At 45.5% G+C, this 26266-nt stretch overlaps 1 protein-coding gene across 1 annotated transcript in view; it reads right to left on the minus strand.

The window, feature by feature from the left end:
• MIPEP (mitochondrial intermediate peptidase) overlaps positions 1–26266 on the minus strand; it is a 149243-nt gene that overhangs the window by 69737 nt on the left and 53240 nt on the right. Inside the window, exons 11-13 of the mRNA XM_077298398.1 lie at positions 5059–5212; positions 4504–4581; positions 3004–3208 (exon numbers count right to left, since the gene is read on the minus strand). Coding sequence (XP_077154513.1) covers positions 3004–3208; positions 4504–4581; positions 5059–5212 — 437 coding nt within the window. The remainder of the gene's footprint in view (positions 1–3003; positions 3209–4503; positions 4582–5058; positions 5213–26266) is intronic.

The raw sequence follows: 26266 nt of genomic DNA on the forward strand, positions 1-26266 counted from the left end.
GCTCCACCTTGAGTGACAGTTCTGGTTAGAAGCTCCATCTTGCTACAACACACTGGTGGTCTGTCAGTGTTTGTTCTAAAGGCCCCATACATATTAGACTAATGTAGACTGAACCTGCTGACGGTCTAATGTGTATGGGAACAGCGGTAGAGATGTCGATCAGACATGTATGAGCGCATTGTTCAAGTGAGAGCTGTGATTAGGAGAGCAGTTCTGGAGCTGCTAGTGCTGGGTGATTGTGATTATGAAGGTCTAGATAAAATCCCTGTCAGGAACTGCAGGGAAGGTGAAGGAGAAGGAGATGAGCAACAAACTGCTGCAGAGAAATCAATGGAGTAGAGAGAGGAGGCTAGGATGTAAGGAGTTAACTCCTCTCTTGGAATGTAACTGCTACTCACACTTGGCCAGACTTTAGTGGTCAAGCTCCATGGAAACAAGCTGTACACTATATAAGAGAAAAGCTGTCATAAAAGAAGAATGGCGGCAGATAAAAATAGCAAGTCAATTGCAAACTTGCTTATTTTTATGCTACAGTAACTAAATAATTTTACTAATATGAGAATATCCTTTGAATCTCTCTTTTTTTAATTTGTTCCCATTGGAAAATTAAAGCAGTGACAGCGTACCTAAAGGCTACTATACACATAAGACTAAAGACAACCGAGTAGATCGATATCGACGGAATAAGCCGACGGTCTAAATAATGGAGAGATATGGGTCGGCAGATTGAACTTAATGCCCAACCCATATGTTATTCAATAGACAGACCAATATAAATGTAGACACAGGGAGAGCTGAGAAAGACAGATAATGGCCAAATGAGATCGTATGTGTGTTACCAGCCTAACAGCACTACACTGACAGGCAAACTAAAAAGTTATGTTGCTGCCAGACCTAGGGGCTTTTGCAAGGTTTTCAGCTGCCATTTTAACCAGGCATAAATGGAGGCAAGCTAATGTACTGACAGATCTCAGGGACCCCCACTGATCCAGAGAAATACCCCCAAGGATCAAAAAATTGCAATATCCTAGCGATAAGCCTAAGGAAATGCCCCCTTTAAGGGCACATTGACACAGTTCTGCTTTGAGCAGATGGTGTAACTTTTTGCCCTTCAACTTGGCATCAATATAAAAGAAAATGAAAAAAAAAGTTGTTTTGCGATTTCTCATTTATATTCGTTATGTTGTTCTCGTGTGAAAGAACATCTGCCTCGAAGAGGACAATGAACAAACAAACAATCCTAGTGAACCGTTAGCCCTTATACACAGTCCGCCATGACAACGCATAACACGAAAATGCAGAGTAAGAGGCATTGTGAGAAAGCGAAGGACGGGGGAGCACTGGATTTCTCACCAAAACAACCATCAACTTTGAGATTAGCGATGGGCAAACGAGCTGGGATAGGGTGTTATCCGCCATGCTCGGGTGCTGACCGAGTGACTTGTGGCTGCTGCATGTCTCGCGGCTCTTCGACAGCCACAACACATGCCGGGATTGCCTACATGCTGCAGCCCACTTGACCACTGCAGTCAATCACTCTGCCCAGTAACTCAAGCAGTCACTGCTGCAGAGGTGGAGAGGAAGCACTGAATCTGAGGAGGGCGAGTATAGGTGTATTTCTTACTTTTATCACCTGTAATAAAATGGACAATTAAAATCTTGACCCAAAACAGTATATCACTCCATTAATGAAAAGTAGTTTGGAAACCTGTCCTTGGAATTGAGGGAATCCCTTTTGTTGGATCACCACCAATTTACCACTTATACCGTGGATAAGTAATAAATGTATTTAGTAAGAAAACCCCTGTGAATCACAAGAATGTATCCAGTGTGCAGTGGAATAACTTAGGCATTGGACGGAGGAGAAAACTACATAGAGTTAAAAATTTGTTTAATATAAGATATATTGGCAGAGACCCTGATTCCAGTGATTTTTCACTTGATGGTCACTGTTTTCTCTGCTGCAGGTCTAGCAGTTCTCTGAATGCTGAGCTGTGTATATCTCCGCCCACATCCCTGATTGGCAGCTTCCAGTGTACACTGTGCATTGACAGAGAGATGCCAATCAGTGGTGAGGGCGGAGTTACACAGAGCAGGAGGACTAGGAGGCACAGGGCAGCTAGTCCTGTGGTGATAATCTCCTGCTGATTAGACAGTGATTTTATTGAAACAGTAACAGTGATATATCGCTGGAATCCGGGTCTTAGCCCCTACATTATGCTCCTCTCAGATTACATGGTAAAAAACTGTTGAGAGATTCCCTTTAATTGTTTAAAATGGGGCAGTGTTTGATGTAGTTTTTTTTTTTTTATTAAAGCAAGGAGTGGATACAATGGTAATTGGAAGTATAAAACAAGGACTTGTACTTTTCCCTCCTGCTATATCGATTTCTGGCATTTGCACAAAAAAAACTGAATTAAATACTGAATGTGTGATTTAAAGAGTTATTTTTCAGATTAAGCTGTCATGTTACGAATATTATTTTACCAATCTCACTAGAGGACTAAGAGCTTTCTCTTTGAGCCTTTCTGCTTTTTTTTCCGCTCTAGACCCATGACTCTCCCGCAGTAAATAGAATTTTATAGGCAGCAGATGTAGTTTGATTCCTCAATGCGGACAGATCTGTAGACAGATTTGAGCAGTTCTCACTGCAGACAGATCTGTAGACAGATTTGAGCAGTTCTCACTGCAGACAGATAGGTAGACAGATTTGAGCAGTTTTTGAAGTTGAACGTTCATTGCTGGTTGTCAAAATGTGACAAAAAAAACAGGCATTTTATTCATAATCAGGTGCATTAAAGTTTCTTACTTTCACTTCTACTAATGACACAGAGAGAAAAAAAAAGTCTAGTTATTATTTAAACTCAATAACGGAGGAAAGTATACAGGAAAAGCTGCTACTTAATCGCTTCCTTTAAAAGAAACAAAAATACCTGCATCAAAACTGCGCTGAGTGAACTAGATCTGACGAGGGATGTATAGAAAAGTCCAGACTGCTCTTACCAGTCACATGTTGGTAGCGAGTCCGCCCCAGCATTGAATGCATAGCATGGCCCATTTCGTGGAAGAGATTCTCCATCATGCCGGGGGTTAGCAGCGTCGGAGAGCTCTTGGTGGACTGTGGGAAATTCAGCATTAGGACTACCACAGGAAGCTGATAGTCTCCATCTTCTTTCAGCCTCCCGCCACGTATGGTGAAGTGACAGTCCTGGTGTAGATACATCATAGTTATATACCACTGCAGATATCTCCGCCATCATTAGAAATCGGTTACCATCATGGAAACTAAAGTAAGGCCAGCAGAGCTGAAGAACACCACCACCACAGCCTCATACTTGGGGGTCTACTGCTGAAAGCTGCATGGTGGACATGGAAAGACCACGCATGTCTGCTATTAGAGAATCTTACAGATTTTCCATAAAAAATGTGGCCTGGTCATTGACAAACTTGGCTTGGTCACTAATAACCAAACTCTCACACGATTATCTTGTAGCGTAAATTACTGTATCACCCTTGCGCCCCATTCACACATTCAGTATTTGGTCAGCTTTTTACCTCAGTATTTGTAAGCCAAAACCTGGAGTGGAACAATCAGAGGAAAAGTATGATAGAAACACATCACCACTTTTGTAGTTATCACCCACTCCTGGTTTTGGCTTACAAATACTGATGTAAAAAACTCATAAAATACTCAATGTATAAACGTGGCCTAGGTATACTACTACTAAAGCAGACCACGTGCACACGTTCAGTATTTGGTCAGTATTTTACCTCAGTATTTGTAAGCCAAAACCAGGAGTGGAACAAGAGGAAAAGTAGAATAGAAACACGTCACCACTTCTGTATTTATCACCCACTCCTGGTTTTGGCTTACAAATACTGATGAAAAAAACTGATCAAATACTGAATGTGTGAACGTGGCCTTCACCTTTTGTACAGATGACATGTCATTGTTGTCTCATGTATTGTGACGTTCCCTAATCCATTGTTTTTTTTTGCTCTGGATTGTGGCCAGAATAATATATTTGCATTGGTAGTGACATCTTGGACCCATGGATTATCTCTAGGCCCCGGAACAAAGGATTTTACTCAAAGACCTGTGGCCTTCTAGTTATAGGGATTGGTAGTGATGCCAGAGACCAGATACTTATTGACTAGTGATGAGTGAACGTGCTGGGGTATGGTGTTATCCACCATGTTCGGGTGCTAACCCAGTGTCTTGGGTGTGCTCGAATAATATGTTCGAGTCCCCGCGGCTTGTGGCTCTTCGACATCCGCAACACATGTAGGGATTGAGGTTTGTTAGGGGTTCCCCGAACATATTATTCGAGCACGCCGAAGACACTTGGTTAGCACCTGAGCATGCTCAGATAACACCTTATCCCAGCACGTTCGCTCATCACGACTATGGGCATTGACGGCACATTGAGCCGCACGTCACCAACATCTACCGTAGAGTCGCCTCTGTAATTGCAGTCATGCTGTGTCTTTCAGACAATTTACCTGTGGGGGTTTTTCTGCACGGTGAAAAAAGTCACAATAAATGTAACCCAAAAGGCCTTCACTTTCATGCACCACGGCCTAAAAAAAGAAAAAGAAGAAAGGATTGTTTTAAGATGTTTTATTAAAAATATTAAAAAGGTCCCTCTAAATTGGCAAAAAATAATATTCAAAGAAAATTATAGTCTTATAAGAAAAATACATTTTCAATGGCTGCTTCCTCCAGCTACTGAGGTCCCGTTATGGGACTATGGCAGATAATGTGGACACATCTGGGTGGTGCCAAACTCAGCCATTATGGTCAATAGATGAGAAGTCAGTGCATTGTTATAGAGGGACACAGTGATGGTTCTAAGAAAAGAAGTCCTAGAACGTGTCTGTCACCACGGCGGAACCTCCGCTCAGAGGAGATGATGTGGAAGCTCTGGCATACTGTATAGATATAATTAATAAGGTGATCATCTGTGCGATGTCATCATGTCCTAATAGCTGGGGGAGTAGCTAGACGTTGTTAACGTGTCATTTTTTCAACGTTCCACAGATAAGAGACAAAATTACCAGTTTCCGGACGTCTTCTGACCAAACCTCTCCCTTCTCCAGTTGCTCAGAATACAGAGAAATGCCAAGAAGTTGGTTAAAAAGCGAATTTAATCCTTCCATGCAGGCACCAAGGGAGAAAAAAGGGGAGTACAAGCTGGGCTCTATGTTATACCTAAGGGGGACAGAAAAATGATAACTGGGTGAATCTAAAGAATAGAAGCAGCCGAGTCATCAATACATGTAAAATAATGAAAACAATGCCATCGAGTATCGGCACATGCTAGCTGTGGAGAGAGAAGCCAATCCATACAGGGTGTATATACAGGGGCTTCTCACAAAATTAGAATATCATCAAAAAGTTAATTTATTTCAGTTCTTCAATACAAAAAGTGAAATTCATATTATATAGAGTCATTACAAACAGAGTGATCTATTTCAAGTGTTTATTTCTGTTAATGTTGATGATTATGGCTTACAGCCAATGAAAACCCAAAAGTCATTATCTCAGTAAATTAGAATATTTTATAACACCAGCTTGAAAAAATGATTTTAAAATCCAAATGTTGACCTACTGAAATGTATGTTCAGTAAATGAACTCAATACTTCGTCGGGGCTCCTTTTGTATCAATTACTGCATCAATGCGGAGTGGCATGGAGACGATCAGCCTGTGGCACTGCTGAGGTGTTATGGAAGCCCAGGTTGCTTTGATAGCAGCCATCAGCTCGTCTGCATTGTTGGGTCTGGTGTCTCATCTTCCTCTTCACAATACCCCATATTCTCTATGGGGTTAAGGTCAGGCGAGTTTTGCTGCCAATCAAGCACAGGAATACTGTTGTTTTTGAACCAGGTATTGGTACTTTTGGCAGTGTGGACAGGAGCCAAGTCCTGCTGGATAATGAAATTTCCATCTCCAAAAAGCTTGTCGGCAGAGGGAAGCATGAAGTGCTTTAAAATTACCTGGTAGATGGCTGCGCTGACTTTGGTCTTGATAAAACACAGTGGACCTACACCAGCAGATGACATGGCTCCCCAAACCATCACTGATTGTGGAAACTTCAAGCAGCTTGGATTGTGGCCTCTCCACTCTTCCTCCAGACTCTGGGACCTTAATTTCCAAATGAAATGCAAAATTTACTTTCATCTGAAAGCAACACCTTGGATCACTGAGCAACAGTCCAGTTTTTTTCTCCTTTGCCCAGGTAAGATGCTTAGGGCGCTGTCTATTGGTCATGAGTGGCACAAGGAATGTGACACTTGTAGCCCATGTCCCGGATACGTCTGTGTGTGGTGGCTCTTGAAGCAATGACTCCAGCAGCAGTCCACTCCTTGTGAATCTCCCCCAAATTTTTGAATGGCCTTTTCTTAACAATCCTTTCAAGGCTGCGGTTATCCCGATTGCTTGTGCACCTTTTTCTACCACACCTTTTCCTTCCACTCATATTTCCATTAATATGCTTGGATAAGGCACTGTGTGTACAGCCAGCTTCTTTACAATGACCTTTAATGGCTTACACCCCTGGTGGAGTGTGTCAATGACTGCCTTCTGGACATGTATCAAGTCAGCAGTCTTCCCCATGATTGTGGAGCTACTGAAACAGACTAAGGGAACTTTTTAAAATGCTTAGGAAGCCTTTGCATGTGTTTTTTGTTAATTATTCTAACTTTCTGAGATAATAACTTTTGGGTTTTCACTGGCTGTAAGCCATAATCATCAACAATAACAAAAATAAACACTTGAAAGAGACGAAATAGATCACTCTGCTTGTAATGACTCTATATGAGTTACACTTTTTGTATTGAAGAACTGAAATAAATTAACTTTTTGATGACATTCTAATTTTATGAGAAGCACCAGTATATATTTATATTATATACACCGTATATACTCGAGTATAAGCCGAGATTTTCAGCCTATCTTTTTAGGCTGAAAGTGCCCCTCTCGGGTTATACTCGAGTCATTGTCCCAGGGGGTCGGCAGGGGAGTGGCAGCTGTCCATGATACTCACCTTCTCCCGGCGCATCTCTGCATGTCCCTGCTTCTCCGGCACCCGCAGAACTTCCTGTGTTCAGCGGTCACGTGGTACCGCTCATTAAAGTAATGAATATGGACGCGAGTCCACTCCCATGGGGGGTGGAGCGCATATTCATTACTTTGATGAGCGGTACCAATGACCGTTGGACACAGGAAAAAGCTGCCGGCGCAGGGAGGATGAGTATAATGGGGGAGGTGAGCCATGCTATATTCACCTGTCCCCGTTCCACCGCCGGGCGCCGCTGTGTCTTCCGCATCCTCTGGCTGTGACGTTCAGGTCAGAGGGCGCGATAACGTGTTTAGTGTGCGCGCCGCCCTCTGCCTGAACAATCACACCAGAGAAATGGAAGACAGAGCGGCGCGGTGGAACAGGGACAGGTGAATATTGCAAGTGGCGGTGTCCCCGCCTGCTCAGGACAAGAGGTGAGTATGTCATTTTTTTAATAGGGGTGCCCAAACCTTTTCATATAACTGTATGTGCACACGTATTCTTGGCCACTGAGGATTTTTCCGCAGCAGATTTGATAAATCTGCAGGGCAAAAACGTTGCGTTTTTGCTGCAGATTTATCTCGGATTTAACGCTGATTTACCGCGTTTTTCTGCGGTTTTCACTGCGGGTTTACAACTGCGGTTTTCCATAGGGGCAGCTGTAAAACCGCATTTTTTCCTGGATGAAAGTATTTTTGACAATTGCTCTTTACAAAACAATTCCAGTTCAGTTAAGTTTGATGGTCGCCGAGCATGGACAGCCCTCTTCAAATGATCCCACAGATGTTCAATGATATTCAGGTCTGGGGACAGGGATGGCCATTCCAGAACAGTGTAATTGTTCCTCTGCATGAATGCCTGAGTAGATTTGGAGCGGTGTTTTGGATCATTGTCTTGCTGAAAGATCCATCCCCTGCGTAACTTCAACTTTGTCACTGATTCATGAACATTATTGTCAAGAATCTGCTGATACTGAGAGGAATCCATGCATCCCTCAACTTTAACTAGATTCCCGGTGCTGGCATTGGTCACACAGCCCCAAAGCATGATGGAACCTCCACCAAATTTTACTGTGGGTAGCAAGTGTTTTTCTTGGAATGCTGTGTTTTTTTGCCGCCATGCATAACGCCTTTTTGTATGACTAAACAACTCAATCTAGGTTTCATCAGTCCACAGGACCTTCTTCCAAAAAGAAATTGGCTTCTCCAAATGTGCTTTTGCATACCTCAGCCGACTCTGTTTGTGGCGTGTTTGCAGAAACTACTTCTTTCGCATCACTCTCCCATAAGCTTCTCCTTGTGCAAAGTGCGTTGTATAGTTGACCGATGCACAGTGACACCATCTGCAGCAAGTTGATGCTGCAGCTCTCTGGAGGTGGTCTGAGGATTGTCCTTGACTGATCTCACCATTCTTCTTCTCTGCGTTTCTGATGTTTTTCTTGGCCTGCCACTTCTGGCCTTAACAAGAACTGTACCTGTGTTCTTCCATTTCCTTACTATGTTCCTCACAGTGGAAATTGACAGGTTAAATCTCTGAGACAATGGGGCGTGTCCGGATGCCGAGCTGAGCAGACGTGTGGTGAGGGAGCTCCCGCCATCTCCCAGCTATAAATAGCATAATATCACCCTGCATCACCGGGTTCCACAGTCAGCATGGGGCCCAGGAAACCTAGACTCACACAGCAGCCAGCGGTGGACCAGCCGGCACAGCGGACGGCTCTGGACGCTTTTCTGGGCCTTGAACAAGTCCAGGGAGATACACAGGCGCCATCTTTACAGAGACAGGGCAGTGAGGAGGAAGCTTCCCGGCGCGACGCTCTGCATCAGGACGGCACTCAGGAGACAGATGGCTGCAGGGAGGAGGAGGAGATCTCCCCCTCTACATCGGGGGATGAGCCGTACACAGAAGGAGCAGGACTTCATGGAGACCAGATCAGCACCGCTGCTAACAGCAGCCACAAGGTGAGGGGGAGGGGGGTGCTGGGCCCCCCTTCCTTTACCCTTCATATCAGCCCACACAAACAAACAGCTCCTCATTACATCAGGAGGTCCATGGACAGAATACTACACAGGACACTGCCTATATCCAACCCCATCAGGGATACTACTTCTCTCATCATCCACATCATTTAGTTAACTATCCTCCTAACTCACAGCCTGATGGCAGCTTCAGGGGGCCTGCCCCTCCCTCCCAAGACTGGCAGTCTATTCTGGCAACCCTACCATCTAAAGAGGACTTTAAGATCCTCATTAGTGAGGTCAAAGACATATGCAGGGCAGAAATAGCCAACGTCAGACGAGATTTACAACACTTAAATGGGAGGATTGAGGCCCTGGAAGAGGAACATGACTCTACAAGAAATCACCTGACAGAAATTCACCAGCTAGTGTCCTCACAACAAAAAGTGATGGAGGAAATGCAGTCCCACTTGGAGGATTTGGACAATAGGGGACGCAGATGCAACATACGTGTGAGAGGAGTGCCTGAGGTGGAGGACTCGGAGTCTCCTGATTTGATCCTGCAGGACATCGTTAACAATATTCTGGGTGCACCTTCAACCAATATAACTAAATTGGACAGAGCACACAGGGTGCTACAGCCTAAGAACATGTCTACTCAACCCCAAGATATTATATGCTGTGTTCACGACTTTACTACTAAAGAATTGATCATGTCCAAAGCCAGGACCCGGAACCAGACCCCCTCATTTCGGGGAACAGAGGTTCAGCTCTTCCCTGATCTCTCCCATTTAACCCTGCAGAAGTGGAGACACCTCAGGCCCCTCTTGCTAATACTCTAGGAACACCAAATTAAGTATAGATGGGGGTTCCCATTTGCCCTGACAGCCAGGAAAGATGGAAAGTCCGCGACTCTGCGCACCCCTGCTGATGTGACGGCCTTCTGTACAACCTTGGAGATCCCGGCGGTCAACATTCCACCATGGGTCCTGCATGTACCTGGGGCTCCTCCTCCACCGGTGTGGACCAAGTTTGGGGGAGGAAGGCGCGTGGGGGAGGCGGGGGGAGAGGCGGCTGCGCCCCATCTTCCCCCCGTACCCGTTGGCTTGACTCTTAGTTTAGGTTTGTTTAGAACAGGCCGCATATTCTCTTTTTCTCTAAGCCCCCCTTACTGACTGGCCCCTCTGCTTTCTCGCCTGTAACGCTGGAAATGGGACATCCAAACCCCGCCGGGGGATGGACACAATGCTGCTTCTGTGTGTCTGGAGCCGCATCATTTACTGAAACAATTGTAGCAGGTCACCCGGGAAGGCGGGTGGCGGGGGCTTCGCCAAGGCCACTTCGGTTGCTTCCCAGTTGCCCCTTTCTTTACGTTGGAGGGGCGGCTGGCTGGAGATAGACCGGCTCTCTCGGATTCGGAGACTTCCACCTATCCTAGGGCTTCCCTGGGATTGATATTGAGACCGACTTTTTCTACCACTCTGGCCCTCCGAGCCAAGAGTGGGTTTCCTCAGGGGATCCCTCTCCAGGTTAAACCCCGGGTAATGTTCTCAATTGTTTTTCTATGTTTTTTCACTTTTTGGATATGTAATTTACTAACTGAGTGTCTATGTCTTCCCTTCTCCTTGTTGTTCTTATCCTACCCAACCATCCAAATTTTGTTTCCACCCTCAGTTCGATCCTTGACAGCCTTTATCTGGTGGACCACCCACGCTGAGACAACCTCTATGTTAACCTACACCTTCAAAGGTAACGGTCCCGACACCTGCACTACATTCCACTTAATGCAACTAAGATGACACGTATTGTATCTATTAACGTGCGGGGTCTTAACTCTCCCCGCAAGAGGAAATTGCTGTTACAGGAGCTGCGCTCCACTAGGGCAGACGTGGCTTTCATCCAAGAGACCCACTTTGACTCTACAGGCTCATTTAAGTTTGCAGCCCACTTATATCCCCAACAATATCTAGCAAGCACGAATACTAAGAAAGGGGGGGTTGCAATCCTGATTGCAAAAAATTGCCCTATACAAGTCACCGGAAATCACTCTGACCCTAAGGGACATTACGTGATCCTGGAAGCACAGGTGGGGGGCTCACCTCATATTCTCGCTAACATTTATGCCCCGAACGAGGGACAGATTCGCTTTCTGAGGGGGGTGTTCTCACTCGTAGGGGGGCTTCCCCATGCGGCGACGATAGTAGGTGGAGATTTCAATCTTCCGTTCTCTGAAACATTTGACAGGCTTTCTCTCGGGGGGGGGGGGGGGGGGGGGGGGGGTTGCCGCCCTCTGACTCTGTAAAGAAGCTGTCTTTGGGCTTCCGGGGGATTATAAGATCTGAGGTTCTCTTTGACGCATGGAGGGTGGCACACCCTGGAGAGAGGGCCTTTACCTTCTTTTCACACCCACACCAGACCCATACCAGGATCGATTACTTCTTTGTAAACTCTACTATTCTTAAGAGGCTGGGGGGGGGGGGTGGAACTGGGCTCCATTACCTGGTCAGATCATGCTCCTGTGATCATGGAACTTGAGGGAGCCCATTCGCGACCTATATTTGGCCACTGGCGCTTAAATGAATCTTTACTCAAGGACCCCGAAGTCAGGGCCTCATTGCATAAGCAACTGGAGGAATTCTTCCAGCTCAATACGGGCTCAGTCTCCTCCCTGGGAATTCTATGGGAGGCACATAAGGCGGTGATGAGGGGCCATTGTGTTAGGGACGGTGCCAGGGCCAAGAGATCCGCGGGGGTCCAGAGGGCACATTTGACATCTCAACTAAAGCTTCATGAGAAGACACTCGCTGAATCTCCCTCTCTGGCCGCTTTGAAAGAGGTGGTCAGACTAAGGGAAAAATTAAAAGATCTGGCGGTGGCGGGGGCGGAGAAGCTGCTAACTTTCTCTAGACAGAAATTCTATGAAAGGGGCAATAAGGCACATACCCTCCTGGCACGCCAGCTGAAGGAACGCTCCGCAGCTTCATGTCCTCAGGCCTTGCGGGACGCTGCAGGGGTGACACACTATCACCCTGATGCCATAGCTGATATTTTTTATAATTTCTAAAAAATTGTACAATCTTGGTCCCCCATCGGCTGATGGATCCCAGGGTTCAGGGGCTATTGAAGACTATCTTGCTACCTTAGACCTCCCCTCCCTACCTAGTGAAGAGATTGAATCTCTAAATAGTGCAGTCTCCTCTGAAGAGGTAGAGGAGGTTTTGGAGTCCCTGCCCATGGGAAAATCACCTGGCCCTGATGGTCTGACGTACTTTTACTATAAGACATTCGCCAAAACACTTCTTCCTCACTTGGCCTCATTATTTAACTCCTTCTTGCAAGGCGACCCAATCCCGTCCACAATGCTACATTCCCACCTCATCCTCCTTCCAAAGCCGCCTAGGGACCCCTTGGACTGTGCAAACTATAGACCAATAGCCCTTTTGAATTCGGATTTGAAGGTGTTCACCAAGCTACTGGCCTCCAGACTTAATAAATGGCTACCCTCGATTATTTATAAAGACCAATTAGGCTTTATACCATGCCATCAAGGGGGTGATAACACCAGGAGGGTTGTGGACTTGGTGGATATCTCGAACCGAAAGAAATTGCAAACACTAGTATTGAGCCTTGACGCCGAGAAGGCTTTCGATCGCCTCTCCTGGCCATTCCTTTTTAGTACGATGCGGGTCTTTGGCATCTCGGGCGGATTTTTGTCCGCGCTGAGATCCCTATATAACCACCCTACAGCAGCCATAAAACTCCCTCTCTGTACATCCAAACCATTCACTATATCGAATGGCACCAGGCAGGGGTGCCTGTTGTGAATTCCATCTGGGCTCCCTCTGGTGGCCTTTAGCGATACTGCGGGTCTGGAGATGGGCTCAGCTGCTTCATTTCCTGCTATGCTGGTTCCTATTTAATTCCACCTGCACCTTTGTTTGTTGCCTGCTGTCGTTGTATTCAGTACTGGTTCTGATCTCTCTGGACTTCCTTGTGACCTGTCTCCATCCGGAGAAGCTACGTCTTGCTAGTTTATGTTTGCTCATTTTTCTCTTGAAAATATGTTTCATTATATGATGAGTTCAGTCCAGCTTGCTTATATGTGATTTTTTGCTTGCTGGAAGTTCTGGGGTGCAGAGTGCGCCCCTCACATCGTGAGTCGGTGTGGGGGTTCTTGTATTTTCTGCGTGGATAGTTTTTGATAGTTTTTGTACTGACCGCTAGAGTTGAGCGACTTTCATTTTTTTAAGATCGAGTCGGGTTTTGTGAAACCCGATTTTGTCCAGAGTCGAGTCGAGTGCAGTCGGCCGATTATCGCTAAAAGTCGGGGATCGACCGAAACACGAAACCCAATGCAAGTCAATGGGGAAGCATAGTCGGCAGTGAGTGGAGGCCAGGAAAACACCTACAGTGCCCATTTTAATGCCAAAAACATCCATTCTTGTTTCTGAAGCTTGTCAATCTTAATTAACTTTATAATAATAGTTGGGCATAGGGAATTGGGGGTCATTTGGCAAAAGTTGTGGGGGGAGTAGGGCCGGCTCAAGTTTTTCGTGGGCCCAGGAAATGCGGACTACGTCACGGCGGTGTTGCAGGGAAAGGTAAGTATTTCAACGTTGCAAGTGCTGTGATCCTGAGCAAGCAGGGGGGGCCCACTCGTTCGCATTGGCACTGGCACAGGGCCCCTCAAAGTACAGCGATGTGTGTTTGCATGGCGGGGGCGCCTCCCACCAGCAGCGACACTTTTGCGTACTCTGAGGGGCCCTGTGCCAGTGACGTCGCCAACGAGTATGCCCCCCCACCTGATGAAGGAACCTGCACTTTCATCTGCACCTTCCTCTCTGTCCCTGTGTAAGGTGGTATAACATGCGGGAAGGGGAACCTTACTTTCAGCAGGGTCAGATTCTGGCTGTGTAGAGTATAAGGGGAATGTAGTGGTCTAGGTCAATGTACCAGCAGACTCATCTAGCAGTGGCTGGGCAATGGGCAGGATGAGGAGGAAACAGATATAGGGCCAAAGAATAAAGTAGGCTAAATGCAGTTCAAAATTGGTAACAGGACTAAACAGGCGGCATTGCTTTGTTCAGTGGAGTAGCAAACCCAAGAGCAGCAGACACTGTTTCAAGGGCCTAACCACACTAGTAGGCCAAATGCAGTTTAATATCTGATAGTATAGGGCGAAAGCCAGAATGTGGAAGCTCAGCTTTGTTCAGTTGAGGACAACACCAGGCAGGGGCAGACAGACACCTTTAGTAGGCCGGAACAGCCAATTGCATTTTTAAAAATGGTAATTTGGAACTGAAGGTTGAAGCTCAGCTTTATTCAGTTGAGGACAACACCAGGCAGGGGCAGACAGACACCTTTAGTAGGCCGGAACAGCCAATTTTTTAAAAAAACAGCAGTTAGTAAGAGGCAGAAGGTAGAAGCTCAGCTTTATTCAGTTGAGGACAACACCAGGCAGGGGCAGACAGACACCTTTAGTAGGCCGGAACAGCCAATTGCATTTTTAAAAATGGTAATTTGGAACTGAAGGTTGAAGCTCAGCTTTATTCAGTTGAGGACAACACCAGGCAGGGGCAGACAGACACCTTTAGTAGGCCGGAACAGCCAATTGCATTTTTAAAAATGGTAATTTGGAACTGAAGGTTGAAGCTCAGCTTTATTCAGTTGAGGACAACACCAGGCAGGGGCAGACAGACACCTTTAGTAGGCCGGAACAGCCAATTGCATTTTTAAAAATGGTAATTTGGAACTGAAGGTTGAAGCTCAGCTTTATTCAGTTGAGGACAACACCAGGCAGGGGCAGACAGACACCTTTAGTAGGCCGGAACAGCCAATTTTTTAAAAAAACAGCAGTTAGTAAGAGGCAGAAGGTAGAAGCTCAGCTTTATTCAGTTGAGGACAACACCAGGCAGGGGCAGACAGACACCTTTAGTAGGCCGGAACAGCCAATTGCATTTTTAAAAATGGTAATTTGGAACTGAAGGTTGAAGCTCAGCTTTATTCAGTTGAGGACAACACCAGGCAGGGGCAGACAGACACCTTTAGTAGGCCGGAACAGCCAATGGCATTTTTAAAAATGGTAATTTGGAACAGAAGGTAGAAGCTCAGCTTTATTCAGTTGAGGACAACACCAGGCAGGGGCAGACATTCACCTTTAGTAGGCCGGAACAGCCAATTTTTAAAAAAAACAGCAGTTAGTAAGAGGCAGAAGGTAGAAGCTCAGCTTTATTCAGTTGAGGACAACACCAGGCAGGGGCAGACAGACACCTTTAGTAGGCCGGAACAGCCAATTGCATTTTTAAAAATGGTAATTTGGAACTGAAGGTTGAAGCTCAGCTTTATTCAGTTGAGGACAACACCAGGCAGGGGCAGACAGACACCTTTAGTAGGCCGGAACAGCCAATGGCATTTTTAAAAATGGTAATTTGGAACAGAAGGTAGAAGCTCAGCTTTATTCAGTTGAGGACAACACCAGGCAGGGGCAGACATTCACCTTTAGTAGGCCGGAACAGCCAATTTTTAAAAAAAACAGCAGTTAGTAAGAGGCAGAAGGTAGAAGCTCAGCTTTATTCAGTTGAGGACAACACCAGGCAGGTGCAGACAGACACCTTTAGTAGGCCGGAACAGCCAATTGCATTTTTAAAAATGGTAATTTGGAACTGAAGGTTGAAGCTCAGCTTTATTCAGTTGAGGACAACACCAGGCAGGGGCAGACATTCACCTTTAGTAGGCCGGAACAGCCAATTTTTTAAAAAAACAGCAGTTAGTAAGAGGCAGAAGGTAGAAGCTCAGCTTTATTCAGTTGCAGCTTCTTGGCAATAATATAAAGAAGACGCGACAGGACAACACTCGGTGGATGCCATATCTGTGTTTTCAATGGAAAAAAACCTTTCAGTTAACTACTTGCAGGAGCAAGTTTTTGTAGCTGGTGGACAATTTTTTTAAAAAAAAGCAGTTAATAAGAGGCAGAAGGTAGAAGCTCAGCTTTATTCAGTTGCAGCTTCTTGGCAATAATATAAAGAAGACGCGACAGGACAACACTCGGTGGATGCCATATCTGTGTTTTCAATGGAAAAAAACCTTTCAGTTAACTACTTGCAGGAGCAAGTTTTTGTAGCTGGTGGACAATTTTTTTTAAAAAAAGCAGTTAATAAGAGGCAGAAGGTAGAAGCTCAGCTTTATTCAGTTGCAGCTTCTTGGCAATAATATAAAGAAGACGCGAGAGGACAACACTCGGTGGATGCCATATCTGTGTTTTCAATGGAAAAAAACCTTTCAGTTAACTACTTGCAGGAGCAAGTTTTTGTAGCTGGTGGACAATTTTTTTTAAAAAAAGCAGTTAATAAGAGGCAGAAGGTAGAAGCTCAGCTTTATTCAGTTGCAGCTTCTTGGCAATAATATAAAGAAGACGCGACAGGACAACACTCGGTGGATGCCATATCTGTGTTTTCAATGGAAAAAAACCTTTCAGTTAACTACTTGCAGGAGAAAGTTTTTGTAGCTGGTGGACAATTTTTTTAAAAAAAAGCAGTTAATAAGAGGCAGAAGGTAGAAGCTCAGCTTTATTCAGTTGCAGCTTCTTGGCAATAATATAAAGAAGACGCGACAGGACAACACTCGGTGGATGCCATATCTGTGTTTTCAATGGAAAAAAACCTTTCAGTTAACTACTTGCAGGAGCAAGTTTTTGTAGCTGGTGGACAATTTTTTTTAAAAAAAGCAGTTAATAAGAGGCAGAAGGTAGAAGCTCAGCTTTATTCAGTTGCAGCTTCTTGGCAATAATATAAAGAAGACGCGACAGGACAACACTCGGTGGATGCCATATCTGTGTTTTCAATGGAAAAAAACCTTTCAGTTAACTACTTGCAGGAGCAAGTTTTTGTAGCTGGTGGACAATTTTTTTTAAAAAAAAGCAGTTAATAAGAGGCAGAAGGTAGAAGCTCAGCTTTATTCAGTTGCAGCTTCTTGGCAATAATATAAAGAAGATGCGACAGGACAACACTCGGTGGATGCCATATCTGTGTTTTCAATGGAAAAAAACCTTTCAGTTAACTACTTGCAGGAGAAAGTTTTTGTAGCTGGTGGACAATTTTTTTTAAAAAAAAGCAGTTAATAAGAGGCAGAAGGTAGAAGCTCAGCTTTATTCAGTTGCAGCTTCTTGGCAATAATATAAAGAAGACGCGACAGGACAACACTCGGTGGATGCCATATCTGTGTTTTCAATGGAAAAAAACCTTTCAGTTAACTACTTGCAGGAGAAAGTTTTTGTAGCTGGTGGCCAATTTTTGTACTGTACCAGTTTTTTGTTGTATGTGTTTTTGTTTTTAATGTTAAAATGTCTGCATTTGATATCTCTCCAGTATTTTCTTTTTTATAAGCAAAATACTGCAGTTTTACATCGGTTACATGGATACACAGGCAGCTTGGTGGTGAGTGGAGGAGTATTTAAAGTAGGGACCGCAGACAGGCTATCAAAGGCCTAAAATAACAAACAATAGGCTCATGGCAGTTTTACAGCGGTTACATGGATACACGGGCAGGCAGCTTGGTGGTGAGTGGAGGAGTATTTAAAGTAGGGACCGCAGACAGGCTATCAAAGGCCTAAAATAACAAACAATAGGCTCATGGCAGTTTTACAGCGGTTACATGGATACACGGGCAGGCAGCTGGTGATGAGTGGAGGAGTATTTAAAGTAGGGACCGCAGACAGGCTATCAAAGGCCTAAAATAACAAACAATAGGCTCATGGCAGCTTTACAGCGGTTACATGGATACACAGGCAGCTTGGTGGTGAGTGGAGGAGTATTTAAAGTAGGGACCGCAGACAGGCTATCAAAGGCCTAAAATAACAAACAATAGGCTCATGGCAGTTTTACAGCGGTTACATGGATACACGGGCAGGCAGCTGGTGATGAGTGGAGGAGTATTTAAAGTAGGGACCGCAGACAGGCTATCAAAGGCCTAAAATAACAAACAATAGGCTCATGGCTGTTTTACATCGGTTATATGGATACACAGGCAGCTTGGTGGTCAGTGGAGGAGTATTTAAAGTAGGGACCGCAGACAGGCTATCAAAGGCCTAAAATAACAAACAATAGGCTCATGGCAGTTTTACAGCGGTTACATGGATACACGGGCAGGCAGCTGGTGATGAGTGGAGGAGTATTTAAAGTAGGGACCGCAGACAGGCTATCAAAGGCCTAAAATAACAAACAATAGGCTCATGGCAGTTTTACAGCGGTTACATGGATACACGGGCAGGCAGCTGGTGATGAGTGGAGGAGTATTTAAAGTAGGGACCGCAGACAGGCTATCAAAGGCCTAAAATAACAAACAATAGGCTCATGGCAGCTTTACAGCGGTTACATGGATACACGGGCAGGCAGCTGGTGATGAGTGGAGGAGTATTTAAAGTAGGGACCGCAGACAGGCTATCAAAGGCCTAAAATAACAAACAATAGGCTCATGGCAGTTTTACAGCGGTTACATGGATACACGGGCAGGCAGCTGGTGATGAGTGGAGGAGTATTTAAAGTAGGGACCGCAGACAGGCTATCAAAGGCCTAAAATAACAAACAATAGGCTCATGGCTGTTTTACATCGGTTATATGGATACACAGGCAGCTTGGTGGTCAGTGGAGGAGTATTTAAAGTAGGGACCGCAGACAGGCTATCAAAGGCCTAAAATAACAAACAATAGGCTCATGGCAGCTTTACAGCGGTTACATGGATACACAGGCAGCTTGGTGGTGAGTGGAGGAGTATTTAAAGTAGGGACCGCAGACAGGCTATCAAAGGCCTAAAATAACAAACAATAGGCTCATGGCAGTTTTACAGCGGTTACATGGATACACGGGCAGGCAGCTGGTGATGAGTGGAGGAGTATTTAAAGTAGGGACCGCAGACAGGCTATCAAAGGCCTAAAATAACAAACAATAGGCTCATGGCTGTTTTACATCGGTTATATGGATACACAGGCAGCTTGGTGGTGAGTGGAGGAGTATTTAAAGTAGGGACCGCAGACAGGCTATCAAAGGCCTAAAATAACAAACAATAGGCTCATGGCAGTTTTACAGCGGTTACATGGATACACGGGCAGGCAGCTGGTGATGAGTGGAGGAGTATTTAAAGTAGGGACCGCAGACAGGCTATCAAAGGCCTAAAATAACAAACAATAGGCTCATGGCTGTTTTACATCGGTTATATGGATACACAGGCAGCTTGGTGGTCAGTGGAGGAGTATTTAAAGTAGGGACCGCAGACAGGCTATCAAAGGCCTAAAATAACAAACAATAGGCTCATGGCAGCTTTACAGCGGTTACATGGATACACAGGCAGCTTGGTGGTGAGTGGAGGAGTATTTAAAGTAGGGACCGCAGACAGGCTATCAAAGGCCTAAAATAACAAACAATAGGCTCATGGCAGTTTTACAGCGGTTACATGGATACACGGGCAGGCAGCTGGTGATGAGTGGAGGAGTATTTAAAGTAGGGACCGCAGACAGGCTATCAAAGGCCTAAAATAACAAACAATAGGCTCATGGCTGTTTTACATCGGTTATATGGATACACAGGCAGCTTGGTGGTGAGTGGAGGAGTATTTAAAGTAGGGACCGCAGACAGGCTATCAAAGGCCTAAAATAACAAACAATAGGCTCATGGCAGTTTTACAGCGGTTACATGGATACACGGGCAGGCAGCTGGTGATGAGTGGAGGAGTATTTAAAGTAGGGACCGCAGACAGGCTATCAAAGGCCTAAAATAACAAACAATAGGCTCATGGCAGCTTTACAGCGGTTACATGGATACACAGGCAGCTTGGTGGTGAGTGGAGGAGTATTTAAAGTAGGGACCGCAGACAGGCTATCAAAGGCCTAAAATAACAAACAATAGGCTCATGGCAGTTTTACAGCGGTTACATGGATACACGGGCAGGCAGCTGGTGATGAGTGGAGGAGTATTTAAAGTAGGGACCGCAGACAGGCTATCAAAGGCCTAAAATAACAAACAATAGGCTCATGGCTGTTTTACATCGGTTATATGGATACACAGGCAGCTTGGTGGTCAGTGGAGGAGTATTTAAAGTAGGGACCGCAGACAGGCTATCAAAGGCCTAAAATAACAAACAATAGGCTCATGGCTGTTTTACATCGGTTATATGGATACACAGGCAGCTTGGTGGTCAGTGGAGGAGTATTTAAAGTAGGGACCGCAGACAGGCTATCAAAGGCCTAAAATAACAAACAATAGGCTCATGGCAGTTTTACAGCGGTTACATGGATACACGGGCAGGCAGCTGGTGATGAGTGGAGGAATATTTAAAGTAGGGACCGCAGACAGGCTATCAAAGGCCTAAAATAACAAACAATAGGCTCATGGCAGTTTTACATCGGTTACATGGATACACAGGCAGCTTGGTGGTCAGTGGAGGAGTATTTAAAGTAGGGACCGCAGACAGGCTATCAAAGGCCTAAAATAACAAACAATAGGCTCATGGCAGCTTTACAGCGGTTACATGGATACACAGGCAGCTTGGTGGTGAGTGGAGGAGTAGTGCAAGGAGTGTCTGTCCCAGTACTCCCAAAATATAAATAGATGTTAATGTCTCGCAAAACAACCAAAACAAAAAAAAAGGTGGCATACTTAGGTACAGGGGTGGGCTCATCTACTGAGTTTCTGACATAGTAATTTGGCAGTAACTATTTAATGGTGCCAATATAGGACACAGACACAGACTACTTTAAGTTGCATCATAGATGTCTACAAATTTGTATTGTCAGTGCCAGACATTGAATGATGTCAGCGAATAGACTAAAGATTGGTGGAGCTGTGCGACATAATTTTGCACGTGGTAGAGCACATTTTGAGCTGGGGTAGGGGGGAACTCTCTTGAGGCCGGCGGGACCGCCCCAGGGCCCCTCATGTTACAACGGTGTGTCTGACGTTGGGTGCGCACCACCACCGCCAGAGACACTACATTGTACTATGAGGGACCCAGTAGCAATGCCGTCAACCAAAAGCGAGCACACCCACCTCTTCAGACAAACAGCAGTCTCACGGGTGCTTGCGCCAAGTCGCGATACCACGGCCCCGTGTGGGGAGTTTTGCCATTTAGGGAGGTGTAAACATGTCGTATGCTGTACAATCAGCTGCAGCAAATTAGACATTAGAAAAGTAATTCACAGGCAAGAGCTTTTCATAGGAAAGCTAGGTGTCGGCCGGGCAAGGTGGGGCAAAAGATTTCGAAATCCAGTTGTGGTTCATTTTAATGAATGTTAGATCGTCAACATTTTGGGTAGCCAGACGAGTCCTTTTTTCGGTTAATATTGAACCTGCAGCACTGAATACTCTTTCTGATAGGACACTTGCTGCCGGGCAAGCAAGCTCCTGCAATGCATATTCTGCCAATTCTGGCCAGGTGTCTAATTTGGAGGCCCAGTAATCAAATGGGAATGACGGTTGAGGGAGAACATCGATAAGGGATGAAAAATAGTTAGTAACCATACTGGACAAATGTTGTCTCCTGTCACTTTCAATTGATGCAGCAGTACCTGTCCTGTCTGCGGTCATAGCAAAATCACTCCACAACCTGGTCAGAAAACCCCTCTGTCCAACGCCACTTCTGATGTGTGCACCCCTAACACTCCTAGTCTGCTGCCCCCTTGAGCTCGTGTGAGAACGATCACGTGCGCTGTGTGCTGGGAATGCCTGAAGCAAACGGTCAACAAGAGTTGATTGTTTGGTTGCTAATATTAGTTCCAAGTTCTCATGTGGCATAATATTTTGCAATTTGCCTTTATAGCGTGGATCAAGGAGGCAGGCCAACCAGTAATCGTCATCGTTCATCATTTTCGTAATGCGTGTGTCCCTTTTTAGGATACGTAAGGCATAATCCGCCATGTGGGCCAAAGTTACAGTTGTCAAATCTCCGGTTGTGATTGGTTGAGGGGCAGTTGCAGGCAAATCTACGTCACTTGTGTCCCTCAAAAAACCAGAACCCGGCCGTGACACGCAACCAATTTCCTGTGCCCCCGGGAAAGGTTCGGCATTAAAAATATACTCATCCCCATCATCCTCCTCGTCCTCCACCTCCTCTTCGCCCGCTACCTCGTCCTGTACACTGCCCTGACCAGACAATGGCTGACTGTCATCAAGGCTTTCCTCTTCCTCTGGTGCAGACGCCTGCTCCTTTATGTGCGTCAAACTTTGCATCAGCAGACGCATTAGGGGGATGCTCATGCTTATTACGGCGTTGTCTGCACTAACCAGCCGTGTGCATTCCTCAAAACACTGAAGGACTTGACACATGTCTTGTATCTTAGACCACTGCACACCTGACAACTCCATGTCTGCCATCCTACTGCCTGCCCGTGTATCCTCCCACAAATAAATAACAGCACGCCTCTGTTCGCACAGTCTCTGAAGCATGTGCAGTGTTGAGTTCCACCTTGTTGCAACGTCTATGATTAGGCGATGCTGGGGAAGGTTCAAAGACCGCTGATAGGTCTGCATACGGCTGGCGTGTACAGGCGAACGTCGGATATGTGAGCAAAGTGCACGCACTTTGAGGAGCAGGTCGGAGAACCCAGGATAAGTTTTCAATAAGCACTGCACCACCAGGTTTAAGGTGTGAGCCAGGCAAGGAATGTGTTTCAGTTGGGAAAGGGAGATGGCAGCCATGAAATTCCTTCCGTTATCACTCACTACCTTGCCTGCCTCAAGATCTACTGTGCCCAGCCACGACTGCGTTTCTTGTTGCAAGAACTCGGATAGAACTTCCGCGGTGTGTCTGTTGTCGCCCAAACACTTCATAGCCAATACAGCCTGCTGACGCTTGGCAGTAGCTGGCCCATAATGGGACAACTGGTGTGCAACAGTGTCATCTGCCGATGGAGTGGTTGGCAGACTGCGTTCTGTGGAAGAGCTGTAGCTTCTGCAGGAGGACGAGGAGGAGGAGGAGGAGGGGGTGCGAACGCCTACAGCCAACTGTTTCCTAGACCGTGGGCTAGGCACAACTGTCCCTAAATTGATGTCGCCTGTGGACCCTGCATCCACCACATTCACCCAGTGTGCCGTGATGGACACATAACGTCCCTGGCCATGCCTACTGGTCCATGCATCTGTAGTCAGGTGCACCTTTGTACTCACAGATTGCCTGAGTGCATGGACGATGCGCTGTTTAACATGCTGGTGCAGGGCTGGGATGGCTTTTCTGGAAAAAAAGTGTCGACTGGGTAGCTCGTATCGTGGTTCAGCGTACTCCATCAGGGCTTTGAAAGCTTCGCTTTCAACTAACCGGTAGGGCATCATCTCTAACGAGATTAGTCTAGCTATGTGGGCGTTAAAACCCTGTGTACGCGGATGCGAGGATAAGTACTTCCTTTTTCTAACCAGAGTCTCATGTAGGGTGAGCTGGACTGGAGAGCTGGAGATCGTGGAACTTTCGGGTGTGCCGGTGTACATGGCAGACTGAGAGACGGTTGGAGACGGTATTGTTTCCGCCGGTGCCCTAGATGCAATATTTCCTCCTACAAAACTGGTGGTTCCCTGACCCTGAGTGCTTTTGGCTGGCAAAGAAACCTGCACAGATACTGCCGGTGGTGCGGAAAATGGTGGCCTTACAGTGACGGAAGGGATGTTGCGTTGCTGACTAGCTTCATTGGCCGAGGGTGCTACAACCTTAAGGGACGTTTGGTAGTTAGTCCAGGCTTGAAAATGCATGGTGGTTAAGTGTCTATGCATGCAACTAGTATTTAGACTTTTCAGATTCTGACCTCTGCTTAAGCTAGTTGAACATTTTTGACAGATGACTTTGCGCTGATCAGTTGGATGTTGTTTAAAAAAATGCCAGACTGCACTCTTCCTAGACTCGGATCCCTTTTCAGGGATTGCAGACTGAGCTTTAACCGGATGGCCACGCTGTCCTCCAACAGGTTTTGGCTTTGACACGCGTTTTGGGCCAGATACGGGCCCGGCAGATGGAACCTGTTGCGATGTTGATGCCTGCTGCGGCCCCTCCTCCACCTCCGCTTCTGAACTACTGCCGCCTGCACCCTGTTCCCCCAATGGCTGCCAATCGGGGTCAATAACTGGGTCATCTATTACCTCCTCTTCGAGCTCGTGTGCAACTTCGTCTGTGTCACTGTGTCGGTCGGTGGTATAGCGTTCGTGGCGGGGCAACATAGTCTCATCAGGGTCTGATTGTGGATCTGTACCCTGAGAGGGCAATGTGGTGGTCTGAGTCAAAGGAGCAGCATAGTACTCTGGCTGTGGCTGTGCATCAGTGCACTCCATGTCAGAATCTACTTGTAATGGGCATGGCCTGTTAAATGTTTCACTTTCTAAGCCAGGGACGGTATGTGTAAAGAGCTCCATGGAGTGACCCGTTGTGTCGCCTGCTGCATCCTTCTCTCTTGTTGTAGTTTTTGCTGAGGAGGACAAGGAAGCGACTTGTCCCTGACCGTGAACATCCACAAGCGACGCGCTGCTTTTACATTTACCAGTTTCGGAAGAGGAGGCAAAAGAGCTAGAGGCTGAGTCTGCAATGTAAGCCAAAACTTGCTGTTGCTGCTCCGCCTTTAAAAGCGGTTTTCCTACTCCCAGAAAAGAGAGCGTTCGAGGCCTTGTGTAGCCTGACGACGAAACTGGCTCCACAGCTCCAGACTTAGGTGGAATATTTTTATCCCCACGACCACCTGATGCTCCACTACCACTACCATCATTACCAGCTGACAATGAACGCCCACGACGACCTCTTGCACCAGACTTCCTCATTGTTTTAAAATCTTAACCAAAGTAACTTTATTTGTTGCTGTCAAACAACTTACACGGTGAGCTATAACTTCAGTATGATTTCAATATCCCTTAACAGGTTTGTGAGACCACAAGGAAAATCAGGCACAATGGTACACACTCTGTTTTCTGTGGCACAAAATCACAGAGATGACACACACGCAGGACTGTCACTCAAGCACTAATGTCAATATTAATCTCCCACCTAATTTTTTTTTTTTTTTTTCTCAGGGAGACTTTAGAAACCAAATAATATTAAAAAAACCAAAAAAATAAATAGCCTTTCTATGGCCCACTGAATGAGAGAGAGGTGGCACACCCAGGAGTCAAGACTGGCGCACAAGCTGAAAGGGCAATATTACTCTCCCACTGTTTTTTTAAGTTTTTTTTCTTTTATTTTCAGGGAGACTTTAGAAACCAAATATTATTAAAAAAAACCAAAAAAATAAATAGCCTTTCTATGGCCCACTGAATGAGAGAGAGGTGGCACACCCAGGAGTCAAGACTGGCACACAAGCTGAAAGGGCAATATTACTCTCCCACTGTTTTTTTATGTATTTTTTGCTTTTTAAGGGAGACTTTAGAAACCCAATAATATTTAAAAAAAAAAATAAATAGGCTTTCTATGGCCCACTGAATGAGAGGGAGAGAGGTGGCACACCCAGGAGTCAAGACTGGCACACAAGCTGAAAGGGCAATATTACTCTCCCACTGTTTTTTTATGTTTTTTTTTTTTTCAGGGAGACTTTAGAAACCAAATAATATTAAAAAAACCAAAAAAATAAATAGGCTTTCTATGGCCCACTGAATGAGAGAGAGAGGTGGCACACCCAGGAGTCAAGACTGGCACACAAGCTGAAAGGGCAATATTACTCTCCCACTGTTTTTTTATGTTTTTTTTTGTTTTTTAAGGGAGACTTTAGAAACCAAACAATATTAAAAAAACCAAAAAAATAAATAGGCTTTCTATGGCCCACTGAATGAGAGAGAGAGGTGGCACACCCAGGAGTCAAGACTGGCACACAAGCTGAAAGGGCAATATTACTCTCCCACTGTTTTTTTATGTATTTTTTGTTTTTTAAGGGAGACTTTAGAAACCAAATAATATTAAAAAAACCAAAAAAATAAATAGCCTTTCTATGGCCCACTGAATGAGAGAGGTGGCACACCCAGGAGTCAAGACTGGCACACAAGCTGAAAGGGCAATATTACTCTCCCACTGTTTTTTTATGTATTTTTTGTTTTTTAAGGGAGACTTTAGAAACCAAATAATATTAAAAAAAACAAAAAAATAAATAGCCTTTCTATGGCCCACTGAATGAGAGAGGTGGCACACCCAGGAGTCAAGACTGGCACACAAGCTGAAAGGGCAATATTACTCTCCCACTGTTTTTTTATGTTTTTTTTTTTTCAGGGAGACTTTAGAAACCAAATAATAAGAAAAAAAATAA

Source organism: Ranitomeya variabilis, chromosome 3 (genome assembly GCF_051348905.1).
Source record: "Ranitomeya variabilis isolate aRanVar5 chromosome 3, aRanVar5.hap1, whole genome shotgun sequence".
NCBI lineage: Eukaryota > Metazoa > Chordata > Amphibia > Anura > Dendrobatidae > Ranitomeya > Ranitomeya variabilis.